The sequence below is a fragment of the Solanum dulcamara genome, chromosome 9 (assembly GCF_947179165.1).
Source record: "Solanum dulcamara chromosome 9, daSolDulc1.2, whole genome shotgun sequence".
Classification (NCBI taxonomy): Eukaryota; Viridiplantae; Streptophyta; class Magnoliopsida; order Solanales; family Solanaceae; genus Solanum; species Solanum dulcamara.
Genome location: NC_077245.1, coordinates 5467045 through 5486855, shown reverse-complemented (window position 1 = coordinate 5486855; position 19811 = coordinate 5467045). Strand labels below are relative to the sequence as shown.

Here is a 19811-nt window from a genome sequence, read left to right as displayed (position 1 = left end):
GGAGTGCGACTTTAATACTTAAAACTATCACTCACTAGTTCGAAAACACACTCATCATCTAATGTGTGTTAGTGTGTGCTACATTATTCCACATACATAAAACATTCCATCTTGGCAAATATTTAGCAAACATAACTTAAAACAATTAATCTCATATCAGGTGCTTACCATTTTTTTTTTGAATTTTTAATTTTTTCAATTTTGAAAGTTTTCATTTTTGTTATATTCATACAAGTAGAATTTTATTTTTATTTTTTAAAAAAATCATTTATATATATCTAACCCAAAACAAAACAAAAAATGTAAAATTCTTTTAGGGGTGGGGTAGAAATTTTTTTGAAATTTTTTTTATTTCGAGGGAAGGGGGTAAGATGCGTTTTTCAAATTAATAAGTGATAATTTTGATATAAAATTTACACTCCCAATAATTTAGATATAAAACTAAAAAAAAAATTAAATATATTTTTTATAATTTACTTTAAATTATGAAGAATACTTGTTATTTATTTATCGTTAAGTTAAGTACCCATATATTAAAAAGTCAATGGCCAAATTTTCCCTCAGACAATTTTGTACTTTGTTCGACTTTTGGTTCATTCGTACCTTGTCATTAGTAAATCATCTCATATTTGTTTTTATCGTTAATAGAATTTCAACGTGAACTCCACGTGTTAAGATTCTGAAAGAACATAAAAGTTCATATTAGGCCCTAGTAAGGAAGTGTGTTGGGCTGATCCAATATCTTAAGTCAATACAAAGCCCAAACCACTTCAAACAACCGAATAGCTTCGGAGTTTCTGGAAGATACTGTCACTGCACGCGAACATCCCGCTCTACTTGCTCCTCCGTTAGTTTTCATCGGCGTCCGATCTCCGACCACCGTGTAAATCACTTCACAGAGATCCGTCTAATTTATAAATAACCAGTAATTAGAAGTGAAAAAAATGGTGGAATTTTCCATGGCCAATGCCGAAGCATTTATAGATGAAGATGATGAACTGGATGAAGAGCCAGGGGAAGAGATAGAATCAGCACCACCGCTCAATGTTGGTGAACAAAGGGAAATTAACTCAAATGGACTTAAGAAGAAGCTTCTTAAGCATGGCCATGGTTGGGAGACCCCTGAATTTGGTGATGAAGTCACCGGTAATTCTAAAACGTTTTGGTTACAGTTTAATCGACGCAACAGTTTCAAGATAAATTGATTAGTTTATTTAATCAAAATCAACTTTTCTATCAATACATTAGTGAAATTTTATTTTATTGAATTCCACATCCAGTCAAATACCATGAGGGGAAATATTTGTTTTTGTTTTTAATTGAAATGTTTTACTTTATTTATTGAGTGCAGTTCATTATGTTGCTATTCTACTTGATGGAACCAAATCTGTTTCCACCATGGACAAAGGTGAGCCTGTTACATTCAAGCTTGGTCAAGGTGAGTTTTTGGTTACTCTTGTTACTTCTGTTTACTTGAAAAATGGTACAGTTGAATTTGTTATGAGGTTAAGGATACACGGATTGATTTGACTTGTAAGATTCAGATTAGGTAAGCAAAAACGTTATTGAATAAATGAATAAAGAATAATAATTTGAATAAATTAGTGAATGGAACAGTGAAGTCAAAATATCATTGCTTCAATTGTGATTTCGGTGACAGCTTGTAGAATTGGTTCCGGAATCAAAGGTCTTAATGTGTATAATCTAATGAATATTGCCTTAGTTGGTAATGTAATAAGAGAGAGCTCTGACTGCAAGAATATCAATGTAGTGCTTTGTATTGTTGAAAATCCAATCCTTTTAAAATTGAATAACTCAGCTATTTATAGACAACAAATAGAAATATAGAATACATCAACCAATGAAATCGCTTCGCTTGGACCCTATAGTACGCCGTCCAATAGAAAAGCTCCACCTGGGCATATCGTTATGCGCACAAACTGTAAATCTGTCGTGATTTGCGGGATCCTGTATGGACTTAGTTGACGTGTCCAGTGGCGGACCCAGGAATTTTATGAAGGGGGTTCAAAAAAAATTAAACACGCTAATCAAAAAAAAGATGTGCTTATTCGGATTCGAACTCGCGAGCTGAGACAAGCTAAAGCGAAATATTGAACCCCATTTGCCACTGAGCTAGTCCTTTGACTTATGCTCAGGGGGTTCAATATTAAATATATACACATAAATCAAAAATGTTATCTTATATATACAATGTAATTTTTTAACGAAGGGGGTTCGGATGAACCCCCTAAACATGCCTTGGGTCCGCCCCTGGACGTGTCTGTCCTTTCTTTCTCTTCTCATGAGTCATGACAAGTCCTTTATTTCTTGTAACGTGCCTCGGGGTCACAAATCTTTTATTTCTTATAACGTGCCTTGGGGCCACAAGTCCTTTATTTCTTCTAACGTGCATCGGGGTCACAACTCACAAATCTTTTATTTCTAACATGCCTTCGGGCCACGAGTCTCTTCCTTCATCAACAACTCCAATGGTTTTGGTGGAACCGACCGATATCGATAACAACCTCGGTTGCTCTTGCTTGTGATTCTTCAAAGATCGCTTGCCTCCGGAGTCTTTACTCACCTCTGTTTTTATCATTATCCTAATGTCTTACATCTTCATCCTATGCGACCATGTGTTCACGGTAGTTTACCCCATACAACTTGTCCTTCGATCTAGTTTCCTTATTGCTCCTATATTGGTGTGCACTTGATAATTAATAAATATTAATAATGTTTAAAGTTGTGAAAAATGGTTATTTTGCTATAATTGTCCATTTCTCTTTATCATTTTTCGTTATAATTTGCTTAAGAGATTGTAGAAAAAAGTTGTTGCTTTTGCTTATATTGTGTTTCTGCATCCATTATTTGGTTTCTATTTATTAAGCTTAATTATTTTGCTTTGGTTGGTTAGAGAAAGTTTCTGCTGGCTTAGACTGCGGCATTGTCACGATGAGGAAAGGTGAAAGAGCATTGTTCACTTTTCCTTGGGAAACTGGTTTTGGATCGTCAGACTCGGATGCAGTTTCATCGAATATTATCATTCAGTTTGAAGTCGAACTTGTATCATGGATCACACTGGTGGATGTCTGCAAGGATGGTGGTATTATCAAGAAAATTATGGAGAAGGGGGAGCTGATAGGACCTCCTGGTGACTTGGATGAAGTTCTAGGTACTTGAATATGTTCTATGTTTAGTTTTTACCCAAAAAGAATTAACTGCAAGTAAACCAAAAGAAAAAACAGAAAAGAAATATTGCTAGTTCCAGTATCTGCATTTTATGTGGTCTTGCTCGTGATATTGCATTTATCAGTTGTTTATAGCTAAGTCATAGTATGTCCTTGATTTTCCAATTTGATTTTGCAGTGAGGTATGTGGTAAGGCTGCTTGACGGCATCACTGTTGCAAAAACACCTGAACATGGAGTGGAGTTTTATGTCAAAGATGGTACCTTGGTATCTTGGCTTTTGTGCTTGAGGATCAACAAACTTGTGCTTCAAGTATCAACTGATAATATATTCTGTATATTTGACTAACCAACTCTGTTTTCTTTTAGGCCATTTTTGTCAAGCATTACCAAAAGCGATCAAAACAATGAGAAAGCGGGAGAAAGTGAATTTAATTGTTCAGCCTCAGTGTACGTCTTCCCAACTCATTCTTTGCGGGCATTATTTGGGTTGATAGCTGGGGTTCCTTTTTAGGGTAAGGGGTGAGTTTCAGGAGTATAATTCATAGATAATAAATTAGTCTAGATAAAGAAAGTAGATTATTCGTGAGTAGTGGACCTGGCAGCTGTTGCCTGCTGTGCTGATCAGATGGAAAGATAGTTCTGTTTGGATAGTTTTATCATAATGTTAGATTCCTGAATGGCATGTTAAAATTATCATGATATCTGTGTAAGGGAGATGAATTGGGAGTTATTGCCACTTATTGCTATTTTTCACAACGATGCGTTGTACAAACGCGAATTAAGTGTATCAAGTAAGAGGAATTCCTTATTTTCCCTACTGACATATGACACGTGTTCCTATAGAAGAAAATAATAGTAGATATTTGTACATTCTGTATCATTTTGAATTTTGCGGAATGCAATTAAAATCTGGGATCTGGTCAAATTTTACCTGTATTAGGTAAGATCTGACTGTGAGAGTTTAGAAGTGGAAAGCAACTAGAAACTGGGATCTGGTCATATTTTACCTCTATTAGGCTTTCAGTTTTTTGCTTTTGTCTAATTTAGTTGTCTTAAGGTTAAAGGTGCCATTTTAAATGCAAGAAAACTGTGAGGGAAATTGTGCTCAAGAACTCGTGCAATCATTTTAAGTTGGTGTGCATCTTCCTGACTTTTATGATAGCAAGATATGCTTCAGGAATGGTTGCCCATCTTTCCTTGTCAGCCTGAAAAAGTTCCAACAGTTCTTTTCACTCTTACAAGTTTCTTTACCCCATCATCTGTGCAGATGCCTTTGTTGACAAGGATAAGGACTCTGAAAGTGGCGTCCCTTCAATTCCTCCAAGTTCTATTCTGAGTATTGATCTTGAACTAGTTTCTTTCAAGCCGGTAATAAATGTGACTGGTGATTTGGGAGTTTTAAAGAAGATTCTAAAAGAGGGAGAAGGCACTCTTACTGCAGACGAAGGTGCTGCTGTAACTAGTAAGTATTTAGAATTATGTGCATGTTACCTTCTTGCTGTTGGGGAAATAAATAGAGATAGTTGATATTATGTTACTTAAACCATATATTATTTTTTTGCGGGATGGAGTGTGGAATAACAATACGTGTATTAGGCATATAAGAGTACCTAAATTAACAAAAATACCCTTGAGTTCAAACAAGCTGTATTACTTTAGTGAATAAAACTAAAAGCCTTATTTAATTAAAAATCAAGATAGTATCATATTAGTAAGAATTCTTAATTATTGTTTTTAAAACTAAGACTTATGCATGTATACTAATTGGTAAAGGTAATCCTTGAATTTGGTATCAGAATCCCTGCCTAACAATCAAAGTACTATTGTTCATCGGCGTACAAGCCAATAATTATAATCTATCCATAACTAGTCCGTGAACCAGACATCGCTTTAATGTAAAACAGAGACTGTACACAAATATGTTGTGGGGAAACTTCATATTGATGTTAAAAATAGAAAGCTCTCCAACTAAATTAATAATTAGTTAAACTTCTGTAAAAGTTAGTAAAAATGCTGAAAAATTGATGGTTGCTACGGCCTGACCTAAAATAATAAATAAAGTGAAGACAATATTCTAAAAATTGGTCAATATTTTGGAGGCCAAATCTTGGTTAACTGGTAATTAAGTAACGGCAGCAACAGTTCCCTAAATAGTGACAAAGCTAAAATAGCTTAACCTAGTTGAAATGAAAGTGGATTAATGTATCATGAAGAGGACAAAATAGATGGATGTTAGCGGTACTCCTAATACTACTTGTTTCACTTTTCATCAAACATCATATTGCGTCCTTCATCATCCTGGGAAAGGGGACTGCAAAGATGAAAATGTTATTTTACTCTTGCTCAGTGGACAAAATAGATGGATGTTAGCGGTACTCCTAATACTACTTGTTTCACTTTTCATCAAACATCATATTGCTTCCTTCATCATCCTGGGAAAGGGGACTGCAAAGATGGAAATGTTATTTTACTCTTGCTCAGTGAAAGGCACACTTGTGTGCTCTATTTTGAGGAGCATAACTGCAGAATTAGCTTAAGGTTGGGTCCAGTTTGAGAACTGGTAACTGGATTCAGCTTGAGTATGAGGAATTTACAAACTACGTGGTTTTTGTTTCAAATCTCCAGTTAGATATACAGCTAAGCTTGTGGACGGCACTTTGCTTGAGAAAAGAGGCTTTGATGGAGAAGACACATTGAAGTTTTTAACTGATGAAGGTCAGTACGTTAGAACAAATTTTAATTTTACCTATGGCTGATAATTAAGCATGTGATATATTTATTCCCATGATCCACCCTGAAATCACAAGGTAACAAGGTTTGTTATGTTAAATTGAGGTTTTTGTGGTACGTCCTTAATCTCTTGTCTTGAAATAAAAGTTATATCAGATGCATTTCTTGTATGGCTTTCTTCTGAAAGCTCTAAACTCTTTAGATTTTGTGTAATGTGAATTAAACTATATTATGAGACCCTGCATATATGCCAAGTCTTCAGTGATGTTTCTGTACTTGTTGAACTTATGCTTATGAACCTTGCCTTGCTATGATTATGTTGTACTGTTTTGCATGCAGAACAAGTCATTGCTGGACTGGACCAAGCTGTTACTACAATGAAGAAGGGTGAACACGCAATAGTGACAGTTAAACCTGACTATGGATTTGGAAATACTGAAGTGAAGCGGGATCTTGCTATGGTTCCTCCTTGCTCAACCATAATTTTCGAAGTTGAGATGTTGGAGTTCACAAAGGTAATTTCTGATGGAAGTCTTATAATCTGCTAAGACATATTTGGCTTAGCTGCTTAGTACATATGGTTCAGCGAATGTAGGGTTAGAACTGATACACGATGTGTAAATGACCCAAACAAGTGGCTCAAAGTTCTGATTGGCAAACGTAGTTAATTTTCAAGAATTGAACATATGAAGAAACCTGAACACTACCCAATAGGTTGATGGACATTATTGCTTGGACTGATTGATTAAGTTTGTAAATGTATTGCTGTGCTTTTTGTTCTTTTTTTTTTACAAGATTTAGTTATATCTTATCTTATAAGTAGCCCCAAATGGTTTTAAGACTTGTGAGAATTTACTGGCACATACTAGGAAACCAAATCCTCACTTAACAATACTTTTCCGGAACATCTATAAAGTTTCCTCTCTTCATCGAAAAGTCCTCTCTTGTTTGTTTTATCTTGTGGTAAATCAGGTTTGATTTGATGCTTATGTTTTTTCTGTAGTAAAGATTTTCTAGCTGGAATAATGTTATTAGATGCATTGTCCATGCCTTTTTTTCTAGTTTCAGTAATTTGATTTTACCAAACCAAAAAAAAAAGTTCCATTAATTTGATTTCCAAAATAACCGGTGTTTGGATTTTCAAGTCTCAACCCCCTATCGACTAATCCTGTCCTATACCATTTGGACATGAAAACCAAAAACGGTTTCACTTTATTTGGAATTTTTGGAGTTGGAGTTGGAGTTTCAGTTCCAACCTCAACTTTGAAATTTCACTCTAGTGTTTGGTAATTTGGATCATCAAGTGAAAGTAGGACACTTCAATTGGGATAGATGGGAGTGCTTAACTGCTTATTGTAGTGAAATTAGGACAGCTTAGTTGGGTTGGACGGAGTGCTTATTTTAGTGAAGTTGATAATCTCTTAATGGCAAAATTTTGATGCTGCACAAGGCCATTTTACTAAATTTCTCTCTTTTTTATTTTGGGTTGATACATACAAATTTCTCAAAATTCTAACTTTCTCCTTTGGGGAGTCTAGGAAAAAGATCCTACGGAAATGAATAAGCATGAGAGAATCCAAGTGGCCCAGAGGAAGAAAGAAGAAGGCAACCTGCTCTTCAAAAAGGGGAAGTATCAAAGAGCAGTGAAGAAATATGAGAAGGTATCTTAGTGAATTAGTCATTCAATGTTTAGAATGTGCAACTTTTCATTAGATGCTTTATAATCAGTATGCTTTTTTCGTTTGGATTTTTTTTCGTTCAGGCTATTGATTGTATTAATGAAGATGAACCTTTTGAAGATGATGATCAAAAGATAGTTAAATCATTGAGAGTGTCATGCTGGTTGAATGGTGCTGCTGCTTTTCTCAAACGGAATTATTTCCAGGAAGCAATCAAGCAATGCTCCAAGGTAATGTACATGTGTAACAAGATAATCAATTGGACAATACTATTTTCATGTAACTTGGATGGATTAGGCTTGTTTTGTTGTGACAAAACGGAATTTTCAGCACATAATGTATCAGCTGATTAAAGGCATTCTTCCTTTTCTTGTGAATGAATTGGCAATCTGTCTTTTCAAAACCAAGCATGGCCTAATTTCATCCTTATCCTTTCCCATCGCTGATAGGTCTTAGAAGTTGAGTCCTGCAATGTGAAAGCATTATATAGGAGAGCACAAGCATTTATGGAAACAGCTGATCTGCACTTGGCGGAATTGGATATCAATAAGGCACTAGAAATAGATCCACAAAACAGGTAATGCAACTCATGACGTAATTATTGGTGAAGAATTCTTTTGACCGTTATGAATTAAAGAGTTTCTGTGGCTCAGGGAGGTGAAACTGATACAGAAGACACTAAAACAACTCCAAGCAGAGAGCAACAAGAGAGACGCAAAGCTCTATACAACAATGTTTGCACGCTTGTCAAATGAGAACTCTTCGGCAGCAAAGGTTTGTTTCATGATTTCTAACTATTCATAGTTACGAAAAGAGGGAAGAGGAGGATATCTTTTTTAAAAATTAACCTATATGCCTATTTCAAAATAAATAAATTAAGCTATATGGAAGAAACTGAAGAAGTGCAGGAGTTTTAGAGTGCTTAATGATTTGTTCTCTGCTTATATGATTTTGGCTCATTTACGCTCAAATTAAATATCTTAATCCTCTGATCTGGCATAGAGAAGTTGTATTACTTGGAAGAAATTGGATTCTAGATTCAATCTACAAAATATATCTACAGGCTAATTATATCCCGATTTTGTTCCAATTTGGCAGAGATTAAAAGTTGAAGAAACAGAGAGCAATAATGAAGAAAATGTTGGTGAAATCAACATGCGCTGACAATTGATTGGAAGTTGAATCTAAATGAAGAATTGTACTTTACATATTTTCTAAAACTAACCCAGAGTCTTGAGCTGGGAGTTTATTGAAAACAACCTCTTTAATTACCTTTGTGGTGATCTGCATAAACCACCCCACACTCTCTATACCCCACTTGTTTTGGGAATATTTTGGGTATGTTGTTGTCCTTAACAACGAGCAGGTATAGACAAGATAATAGAGAGAGGTCTCTTGTCACAGAAACCACCTTTGTACCTCTGGAAATACGTGGTTTCAATTCTATTTTAAACGTAAATTGATGCTTCCCGGTTGTATATTTCATTTGGATGTTCGTTAGAACTTTATTTTTCAGTTGTCCCTATAATCATATGGTATGGTATGGACAATATCTTCATGTCGAGCATAAGAGTTGTTTGTTTGTTTTTTGCAAAATTCAAAATGATTATTTATTTTTTTACAAAATATAAACTTATGAGTTAAGTTTTACGTTTTAAAAAAATTTGCAATCGTGATTTGGAATTTTAAATCATATTTTTTGGATTGGAAAATTTGAAATTTGAAATTACATGTGATTTAAAATCATGAAATTAAATTATTTTTTATGAGTACTTTTATGTTCAGTTTCTCACCAATCATTTTGGAATGACGACAAGATTCTGGTGGGCAGCATGTGCAGCTATTTTATATCGTTCCAGAAATAGTCATCAGTAGAGGGATATTTACGTCTTTTGGAAAACATTTCATTAATAATGTGTTTGGTGCCGTGACAGTATAAGATCCCATCCATTACTCAAAAAATATTAAAGCATCAATGGAGAAATCGAAATATTCCCTAATTAGCTCCAATATGTTTCTTCATCTTCTTCTGGTTCTATTATTAGTCATACAAATAAGTCCCCTGCAAGTGCAAGCTGCTGCAACAGTTAAATTTCTTCCCGGATTTGAAGGTCCTCTTCCTTTTCATCTTGAAACCGGGTTAGTTTCTTTCTTATTTTCACTCTTTGCTAATTAACTATTGTATTAATCACCCAAATAAGCATAACATCACTGGGTGAGACAACACAACAAACGGGTCAAAATTCAATTTGCTTGTGTCAGAACGGGTCACAACGGTTCTACAATCTAGAGCTCGAACCCCAACTTTAGCTCTCACATTACAAGAAAAGACAATAGATCTAGCATATACATGGGATCCACCTAAATATCCCAAGTGCTCAGCAAATCTAGAGAAACAGTCAATTGTACTGTGGACCAGTCAGGGGCGAATTTATGCACTAAAATTGGGGCACTCGTAGGGTGTGCACCAGTTCAGCTTGATTTTATTTATTCTTTGATTTAATTTATCGATTTTTAATTTTTAAATATGCTAAATCAATAACTAAATTTATGGATTACTTAATCTTGAGTTATCGGTTTACTCAATATTAAAAAATCAAAATTGAACCGATAAATCAATAAAAAAATTTATATAAAATTATTAAAAATCCACTAACAAAAAAGGTTAAGTTGGATATAATGACAACTAAATATTTACATGATTCAGGTATGTAGGTGTGGGTAAAGAAGAGAAACACCAGCTATTCTATTATTTTATTAAATCAGAATCAGATCCTGAAAATGACCCTCTTATATTGTGGCTCACTGGGGGACCTGGTTGCTCTTCTTTCAATGGAGTTGTCTATGAAATTGGTAAGTATAATTAAATCTTCTAAAAGGCGAATTTAAGTTTTATGGGTTTAATCTTTAAGATTCTTAACATAAATAACTAGTTTCAAGAAAAAATAAAATCTTTAAAGATTCTTATTAATGAATTTATTGTATTTTTAAAGTTATGGATTTATATCTACTATTTGTTACTCCCTCCATTTCAAAGTAAGTGAATAGTTGGGTCTTTTTTCATAATTCAAAATAGGTGAATTGTTCAAAGTTTAAGAGAATTATTGAAAATTTCTTTCATTTTTGCCCTTCATTGTGGTAATTTTAAGAGAGTTAATTGTTCCTATTTATGACCAGGAGGTCACGGGTTCAAGCCTTGGAAACAGCCTCTGGCAGAAATGCAAGGTAAGGCTGCGTACAATAGACCCTTGTGGTCAGGCCCTTCCCCGGACCCTGCGCATAGCGGGAGCCTTAGTGCACCGGGCTGCCCTTTTTTTTACTTTAAATTATTTATATTTTCAAAAATAGTTTGAGAATAACTAGAAAGGAAAAAGTGAAAAGTGGTGTTTAATTTATGTCCTAAATTTAAATAGAGGAAGTAAAATTTTCATGAATTTTTATTAATATAAATTTATGTTCTACCTCAAAATAATTGGTTAAGATGAAACCGGTATGATCAGTACTCCTTTGAAATTATTAATGTTTGATGCAAGCATTTCCATTGGACTACATGTATTTATTATGTTGGAACTTTGATGCAATTAATTATATGATTATTGCTAATAATTCTACCAAAGGTTGTTGATTAATGTTGCATGAATTTATTTGCCTAAATCCTAATAATGCAAGGGCCAATATATTACACACAAAAAAAGTACAATGGGAGCCTACCAACACTTGAACTGACTCCATACTCCTGGACCAAGGTAATACTTATTACATCTATGATTCTTGTATATCTTTAAATAGTTTTAAGGTAAATTTAATTTGAATTATATTTAATTGTGAGATTATTTTCTAAAATTATTAGGTTGCAAACATAATTTTCTTAGAGCAACCTGTAAATACTGGATTTTCTTATGCAACAACACCAGAAGCAATGCATGTCATTGATGTTGATGCATGTACGCACGTCTATGAATTCTTACTTAAGGTATGTAATAATTTGATACAAGTGTGTAGCTTTAATACATATATAATTTAGAGTAGATATATTCCTCGTTAAAAAAAAATGATGCATCTATATTCCTTCCGTCTAACATATGGTGCATATTTACCTTTTTCGTTAACATATCTATATTTAATTAAGAAAAATTATAATACTAGTTCTTAAATTTCAAAAATATCACGTGACTTTCAAAAATTATCTCACCCCCTTTTTTAAATCTCTAGACCCGACCCAAATAGACAAAACGAATAAATTCCTCTTCTACTCAGTCTTAGAATGGATTTTGATCGGGTCTAAATAGATGAAAATTTGTTGTTTTTTTTTAATTAAGTCGGGTTTTGGTGCATAAAAAATGGATGAGGTAATTTTTTTAAACCAAGTGACATTTTTTGGAATTTAAAAACCAATTTTCAGATTATTTTTTTTAATTTAGTCTATTAACGAAAAGGGTAAATCTATATCATTTGTTAAATGACGAAGAAATATATGCACCATTTGTTAGACGATAATGGTATATATGAATCATTTTTTAAAAAAGAAATAAATCTGCTCTAAATTGCAAAGTTGAGGGTATATTTGCCCTTATGCCCTTAAATCATTTTTGTTTCTAACCATTACTTTTTAATTGACTTATTAAATCATTAATTAATTGCAGTGGTTGGTTGATCATCCAGAATTTAGTTCAAATAATTTTTATTTGGGCGGAGATTCATATTCCGGCATTGTTATTCCACGTGTTGTCCAACTGATATCAGATGGTAATTATTACTAATTAACTTCATATAATCCTAATTTTATGTATCTAATTACATAGCTTTCAAGTTATTTTACAGTTTATTAGTAGCATTGTTTGTCCATATACTTAAGAGTTACATGATCTTAATTGTAGGAATTGAAGCAGGCAACAAGCCTTTGATTAACCTTAAGGTTTCTATTTTAATATGTTCATAATTCTTTTCTTAATCTTTTTTATATTAGTTGTGTAATTAACGTAACACCTTAATCTAATCTCAGTTGTTTTGGTTAATTTTAGGGTTATATACTCGGAAATCCTTTGACGTTTCCTGAAGAAAAAAATTTTATGATTCCATTTCTTCTTGGCATGGGAATCATTCCTAAAGATCTTTATCAGGTAACTTTACTTGACCGCTATATCAAAAATAAATATTTTATTTTACTTATTTATTTTAGCAAATCAAGATAGTACAGTAAAATCTGTATAAATACATATATTTGGGACCGGAAAAAAATATTCATTTATCGAGATTATTACTTTATCGATAAATGCATAAAATATTTATTTATCGATAAATAAATATTTATTATTTTAGAGAATATTTTGCAGTATGTGTCATAAGAAAGAAAAATAATTTGAACTAAGAATTTCAAAAGTTTAAATCTACGAAACTAAAAAGTGTAGTCTTTGCATATTTATTATTTAAATCTAGGAAAGTTAAACGAATTTAGTGAACTTTAATATTTCTAATTGTATTCATGTATATATAGAATATGAAGAGATTTTATGTTAACTATAAAAGGAAAAGCTAGATGTTTAAAAATCATAATCCAAGTATAATGTCTTCTCATCATTTGAAAGGCGTACAAAAATCATCTTTAACCAATAGTTATTGGTCTAGTATTATTGACTGATTAAATATATATAAATTCTTGATGTATTTTAATAATTATTAATTTATATTTTTTCTGGGCCTTTAATATTTTATTTTTAATTATCATCTAATGCATTTAGCGAGAATATTATTTTAATATAACTGGCCCAAGTCGGAACCGGAGAAAATTATTCATTTAGCGAGATTATTACTTTATCGAATATTATTTTATCGAGGTTTTACTGTAATATTATTATTACTTTTCCTCCGTACTATCATTAGTATTGAATAACAATATATAGTAGTATCAGGTTAACATAAACCAAGTAATATAATACGGATAGAAATGATTTTGAGGAGTTCCGAGCTAAAAGGGCTACTTTTTTCTACAAAAATTCATAAAGGACCACTTTTTTTTGAAAAAATCAAAAGGGACAGATCGCTGCTACAACATCAATTTCGTAAAAAAAATAATTAACGACATATATTTTTTTAATACATCGCTTTTGCACCATTTTTTTAATAATACGTCGCTACAAGTGTAGCGATTTACAACAATTTTTAACCAATTTTGCTTTCCAAATCATACATCGCTGCCTTTAAAGCGATGTATTTAATTATACTAATGTTTGGTCAACTCAAAGATTTAAACCATTATCACAAATCAACGTTTTATACATGCTGGCCATTACTTATTTGCTTATTATAAATTGCAGAAGGCAGCTAAAGTTAATTTTTGTCACTTGTTTACGCTTAAAAAAATTTGTGCTGTAAAATTTGGTATCTCTGTCACTTGCTAAACAATCCTTAATTACAAAGTCCCTTTCTACAATACTCCCTCCGTCTATCATTACTTATTTATCATTACTTATTTATTATTGACTTTGCATAATTCTTAAGAAATTATAAATAAAAAAGTAATTTTATTATAGCACTCTTTGAATATAATAAATACAATATCTTGAAAAATATAATTGGAAAAAGATTACTAATTAATGATAAGGTTAAATTAGGAATTAAATTAAAATTATCTCTTGATTTCATAAATTGAACAGATATTGTTGGACATCTATATTTAGTATAATGGACAAGTAAATATGAATAGAGGGAGTATTGATGCTTTGATATAGACAAAAGTATTTTTCGATTTGATTAGCCAAACACTATTAAAGTGTTTTTTCACTTTTGACAAAAACTATTTTTCGAATTAAACAAATTTTAAAAGTTTGGGCAAACTGTAAATAATATTATGGTCTTAATTTTCATCTTCCAACTTTTTTTTCCTTTACACTTTTAGCTTTTACCGAAATTACAATATTAATATTTTTCGATAACAGTCAATGGTGCAAAATTGTAAAGGAGAATATAGAGAGGACTTTGCTCCCACTAATGCTCAATGCACACAAGATCGGGATATTTTGGACGAGGTTAATAAATTTCTTAAGTACAATGATTATTTCAGATTTCCTTAATTAATTGTGGTATTAGTAATTAATTTGTTGAATTTGCAAATTTTGTAGCTGTTGATCAATATTAATGATCAACATATTTTAGAACCCTTGTGTGGATCAGAAACTGAATTGAGAATGCCATTTCCATCTACATTTCGAAGGAGAAGAAGATCTCTTGAAGAGAGTGGCATCTCATCCACTTGTTATGGAAGGCTTGTAAGTTTATCTAGAGTAAAAATTTACCCGTTCAGTGTTTACACTAAATCTCATAATAATTAAGTGATGAATAAAGTGAATATGTTAAAATTCTTTAAATTATCGTTATTTTGCAGAGTTTTATACTTGAATTGTTAGGTATTTATGTTACTATCTAAAACACTTTATAATTTAGGTATTAAAATTGTAAAAGATGATTGTTTTGGGGGAGGGGAGAACACGTGTACTATCACTTCAAATTTTTTGGAGCTGCTTTCACGTATCATGTCATATTTCTCTGGAGTTTTTTTTTATGATAGTTCTAGAAGGGGGTTCTAGTAATATTTAATAATTTCAGTATGAAACTTGCAAAATACAGTTTAAAAAGTTCATAACCTATTTACTCAAATGAAATAAAATAAAATAAAATATGCATTGATTGACTATAATTAGATTAAAAAAGAGTGGTGAAAACAAATGTAATATTACCATTGATTTGATAAAAATATAGAATAAATGTTATCATTATTGCAGGTTGATAGACACGACCTCTCGAATCATTGGGCAAATGACCCTCGAGTCCTGAAAGCTCTCCATGTTCGAAAGGTTCGCGATTACGTAGCAATTTGTGTTTGATTAAATTATTTTAAAAAGTATATTTATTACTAGTAATTTATATTTGAATACTATTTCTAATAAATACTTTCAAGTGTCAAATAGCGAAAAAAATGATAAATATGAATTTTTGGTATGGATGATTTTGTAAATAAAAAAGAAACACTTATTTTTGGGAGAAACTCACTATTTGTTATAGAATATATCTTTCAAAAGCTTGACCAAATAAAATATATGTCATGAATTCAAGTTTTATAAACAGAAAAGAAAGTCATAATTGTAATATTATTAATGTAATTTTACTTGTTAATGTACCCGGTCTGATTCTTAGATCATCATAAAAGTAACATTGGTATAGAACAAGTTTTGAAAAATAAATATACATTATCAGTAAACATAATTTATTCTCAAATTATCATTAAACCTTAAAGAGGCATATAACTACCAAAAGTAGATATTATTTTTCCTTAATTTTCTTTTAATTTCTTAACAGGGAACTATAGATCACTGGGCAAGATGCAAGCAACATGGTATTAAAAAATACTACACATTTACCTCTATGGATAGTATTCCATATCATATAAATCATAGCTCTAAAGGTTATCGATCACTTATATACAGGTAAAAAATAATAATTCTTAATCAAAGTTTTAGTTTGTTTATATTATTAAATCTTGAAACAAATAAAAAAGTTGTGATTAAATAAATTTATATTTTTTGTTGTTGAAACAGTGGTGATCATGACATGGGTGTACCATTTCAATCTACAGAAGCATGGATTAAATCACTGAATTATTCAATTGTTGAAAATTGGCGTCGATGGATAGTTAATGGTCAAGTTGCAGGGTATTTTTCTACATTTATATATTGTTCTTTTAGAATTTCGTTAAGATATTTATAGCCCGTTTGGTTGAGTAATCAGACGTCAAAAGTGTTTATTTTATTTTTAAAATATTTATTTTAGAAGATTGAGGTGTTTTTCAAAATTTTAAAAGTAACTTTTCACCATAAATATAAATTACTACTCTAATATTACCAAAATACTTTTCAAATTGCTTAGACAAACATAAAATGCTATTCTTCAAAAATAATTTATTTTAAAACATTTGCTTGAAAAAATACTTTCAAAATAAGTAGAGTTTGAAAACTTGATCAAATATGTTGATACAGTTTCATTATTCCACTTTCTCTTTTAGAGGCCGTTTGGATGGGCTTTAAGTTGGTCAAACCAACTTATAAGCCTCTTTTTAGTTTTTGGACGTGTTTATCAATGCTAGCTTTAAGCCATAAAGTTCTTAAAGTCAGTCAAAAATGAAAAGTTAGGATTTCTAACTTTTTTTTTCTAAGTGCTTAAAGTCATTTTGTTTGACCATGGAAATTATTTTTATATCCCTTATACTTTAACTAAATTCCCAAACTACCCTTTTTATTCTTTAACCCTAAAATTCAAACACTTATTTTCAACATAAGCATTTTTATCCAAACACTCAACTTCTTATTTATAAAAATAACTTTCAGCACTTCAAAATTCCAAAAGCACTTCATACATAAAAGTTACTTTTTTTAAGTCCGTCCAAACGGGCTCTTAGTCTATTTATAGAGAATGCCTCTTCTTTTTTCTTTTTCTTGATAATTTTTTAGTTATAATTTTTCGCGTGACTTGTTTAAAACTACAAAATTTAAGATATTTTGGTATATTCTATATATTTTTTAGTTAAAATCATTTTTTAAAAATTAAATTTAGTGTCAAATTAAAATAAATAGAGTATTAGTTTAATTTTTTTCCTTATGACCATAGATACTAAATCTGACTTGTTTCTTTATTTATTCATTTTTGTAGATATACAAGATCTTATGCCAATAAGATGACATTTGCAACAGTAAAGGTTTGTTTATTGTATGTGAGTTTTGTTTTCCCCTCTTAATAAGTTCATATTTTTTGTTAATTATTTCTTTTTAAAAAAAAAACAGGGAGCAGGACACGTAGCCGCTGAGTACAAAAGGGAAGAGTGCTTTAATATGTTCAAGAGATGGATATCTCATGATCCTTTATAAGCTATTGAAACTATTAGCACGATCGATCCTGGTTAGAAATATTTATTTGAGTCGAGAATTTATTGAAAAATAATTTTTTTATTTTTACATGATAAGAATAAGGTCTACGGACATATTATTCTCTCATAATATTGTGCATGGCAGAACATATGCAATTGAACTATATTGAAGGAGTTTCAAAAGTGTGGATCGTTTAACTATATTTTTCTTTTATTGCTCCTCTTAATCCTCATTTAATAAAACTTTAACATTATCCCATTGGATTACATTAACTTAGTCATAGATTTTCAAAAGTTCTAAAAGTGTTTTGTCATTGTTTTTCGGTTATCAAAAAAATAAATAAATAGTGGGCGCAAACACATAATTATAGAACTTCAATTCAAATATATATAGTCCAATCAAAAACAAGGCCAGCAATGTTGAAATTGTTATAAAATAAACTAACTTAACAAATTAAGAAGAAAAAGAGAGTAAGAGAAAGAAAGAGGAGTAGAAGATGAAACGTATCTGTATATATTTTTTCATTGCCAGAAACTCGCAATTTATAGCCAAGGACAACGTATGGGGACAAAGGGGAATGGAAAGAAAAGTGGGAGGAAAAGCCAAATTCAATTTGCATTTGTAGGTCCCACTTTATAAAGTGGAACTTCCACTTGCTATTTCCAAACACTCCCCCTTGGATGTCCACGTGTAATGTGTCTCATTAAAAATTTTACAAGAAACAATATACATAGTAGTTATTCTGAACCCCATAGATATTGTGCCTCGATAAACCTTATTAGGAAAAATCCAATGGGAAAAAGTCTAATGAAGAAAAAAGAGTACACAGATCTGATAATATGTCTTGAGTGCTGCCTCATTAAAAACCTTGCTAGGAAAACTCAGTTGGACAAAACCTAGACTAAGAAAAAAAGAGTGCAGCGCGTATTATACTCCTCCTGATGAAGACATCATTTAATATCTCGAAGATGACGCATTCTAATCTTGTATCTCAATTTCTCAAAGGTTGAAGCTGGTAATGCCTTAGTGAACATGTCTGCTAAATTATCACTTGAACGAACTTGTTGAACATCTATTTCACCTTTCTTTTGGACATCATGGGTAAAAAAGATTTTTGGTGAAATATATTTTGTTCTGTCTCTTTTGATGTATCCTCCCTTTAATTGAGATATACATGCACCATTGTCTTCATACAATATTGTTGGAGAGTCTCTTTTCAAAGAAAAGCCACATGTTTCTTGAATGTGTTGAGTTATTAATCTTAACCAAACGCATTCTCGACTTGATTCATGAATGACTATTATTTCTGCATGATTTGAAGAAGTGGTAACCATAGTTTGCTTTGTTGAACGTCATTATATAGTTGTACCACCACATGTAAATAAGTAGCCCGTATGCGATCGATCTTTATGGGGATCAGAAAAATATCTTGCATCTGCATAACCAATCAATTCTGACGTGGATTCATTTAAGTAAAACAATCTCATATATGTGGTCCCTCGGAGGTATCTGAATATATGTTTAATTCCATTCCAATGTCTTCGCGTTGTGGAAGAACTAAATCTCGCTAAAAAGTTTACTGAGAAAGCTATATCTGGTATAGAATTATTGGCAAGATACATTAATGCACCAATTGTACTGAGATATGGTATTTCAGCACCAACAAGCTCTTCATCATTTTCATGAGATCGAAATGGATCTTTATTAATAGCAAGAAATCTCATAACCATTGGGGTACTCAGTGGGTGTGCTTTATCCATGTAAAATCTCCTTAAACTTTTTTCTGTATATGTTGATTGATGGACAAATATCCCATTTGCAAAATGTTCAATTTGTAGACCAAGAAAATTTTTTGTCTTTCCGAGGTCTTTCATTTCGAATTCCTTTTTTAGACATTTTGCTGCCTTTAAAAGTTCTTCAGGAGTTTCGATGATATTCAAATCATCAACATATACGGCTATTATGACAAATTCAGATTCAGACCTTTTGATAAAGACATAAGGGCATATTGGATCATTTTTATATTCTTCTTTTAGCAAATATTCGCTAAGACGATTGTACCACATTCGCCCTGATTGTTTCAACCCATATAAAAAATTTTGAAGTTTGATTGAACAAGTTTCTCGAAAATCTTTAAATATTTCAGGCATTTTAAATCCTTCAGAAATTTTCATAAAAAAATTGTTATCCAGAGAACCATATAAATAGGCTGTAACAACATCCATCAGATGCATGCCAAGTTTTTCATGAACTGCCAGCTTTATAAAATACCTGAAAGTGATTGCATCCACCATAGGA

The 19811-nt window shown here is 31.6% G+C and overlaps 2 protein-coding genes across 3 annotated transcripts; both read left to right on the top strand.

The window, feature by feature from the left end:
- The first annotated feature begins 731 nt into the window (after window positions 1–731).
- On the top strand, window positions 732–9067 carry LOC129903008 (peptidyl-prolyl cis-trans isomerase FKBP62-like). 2 transcript variants are annotated; one of them, XM_055978485.1, is made up of 13 exons: window positions 732–1146; window positions 1352–1408; window positions 2915–3172; window positions 3367–3447; window positions 3557–3637; window positions 4458–4652; window positions 5816–5905; window positions 6260–6435; window positions 7459–7581; window positions 7683–7829; window positions 8049–8176; window positions 8253–8373; window positions 8698–9067. In XM_055978485.1, exons 1-13 carry the CDS (start codon window positions 945–947, stop codon window positions 8761–8763), a joined length of 1725 nt encoding a protein of 574 aa, XP_055834460.1. In that variant the 5' UTR covers window positions 732–944; the 3' UTR covers window positions 8764–9067. The 2 variants fall into 2 exon arrangements, with proteins under 2 accessions (XP_055834460.1, XP_055834459.1); XM_055978484.1 differs by having other exon boundaries at window positions 1352–1438.
- A 472-nt stretch (window positions 9068–9539) lies between these two features.
- On the top strand, window positions 9540–17715 carry LOC129903297 (serine carboxypeptidase-like 11). The gene is made up of 14 exons (XM_055978814.1): window positions 9540–9738; window positions 10307–10452; window positions 11269–11345; window positions 11450–11572; window positions 12243–12345; window positions 12477–12514; window positions 12621–12719; window positions 14535–14624; window positions 14718–14864; window positions 15378–15449; window positions 15952–16079; window positions 16191–16304; window positions 17299–17344; window positions 17430–17715. The coding sequence occupies exons 1-14, from the start codon at window positions 9575–9577 to the stop codon at window positions 17511–17513; spliced, it is 1431 nt and encodes a 476-aa protein (XP_055834789.1). The 5' UTR covers window positions 9540–9574; the 3' UTR covers window positions 17514–17715.
- Window positions 17716–19811: the final 2096 nt, after the last annotated feature.

Coding starts and splice junctions, on each gene's coding strand:
- LOC129903008 (XM_055978484.1), top strand. CDS start 945: ATGGTGGAATTTTCCATGGCCAATGCCGAAGCATTTATAGATGAAGAT. Junction 7,830..8,048: donor CAATCAAGCAATGCTCCAAG/GTAATGTACATG, acceptor CATCGCTGATAG/GTCTTAGAAGTTGAGTCCTG. Junction 8,177..8,252: donor GAAATAGATCCACAAAACAG/GTAATGCAACTC, acceptor TCTGTGGCTCAG/GGAGGTGAAACTGATACAGA.
- LOC129903297 (XM_055978814.1), top strand. CDS start 9,575: ATGGAGAAATCGAAATATTCCCTAATTAGCTCCAATATGTTTCTTCAT. Junction 12,720..14,534: donor TTCCTAAAGATCTTTATCAG/GTAACTTTACTT, acceptor TTTCGATAACAG/TCAATGGTGCAAAATTGTAA. Junction 15,450..15,951: donor AAGCTCTCCATGTTCGAAAG/GTTCGCGATTAC, acceptor ATTTCTTAACAG/GGAACTATAGATCACTGGGC.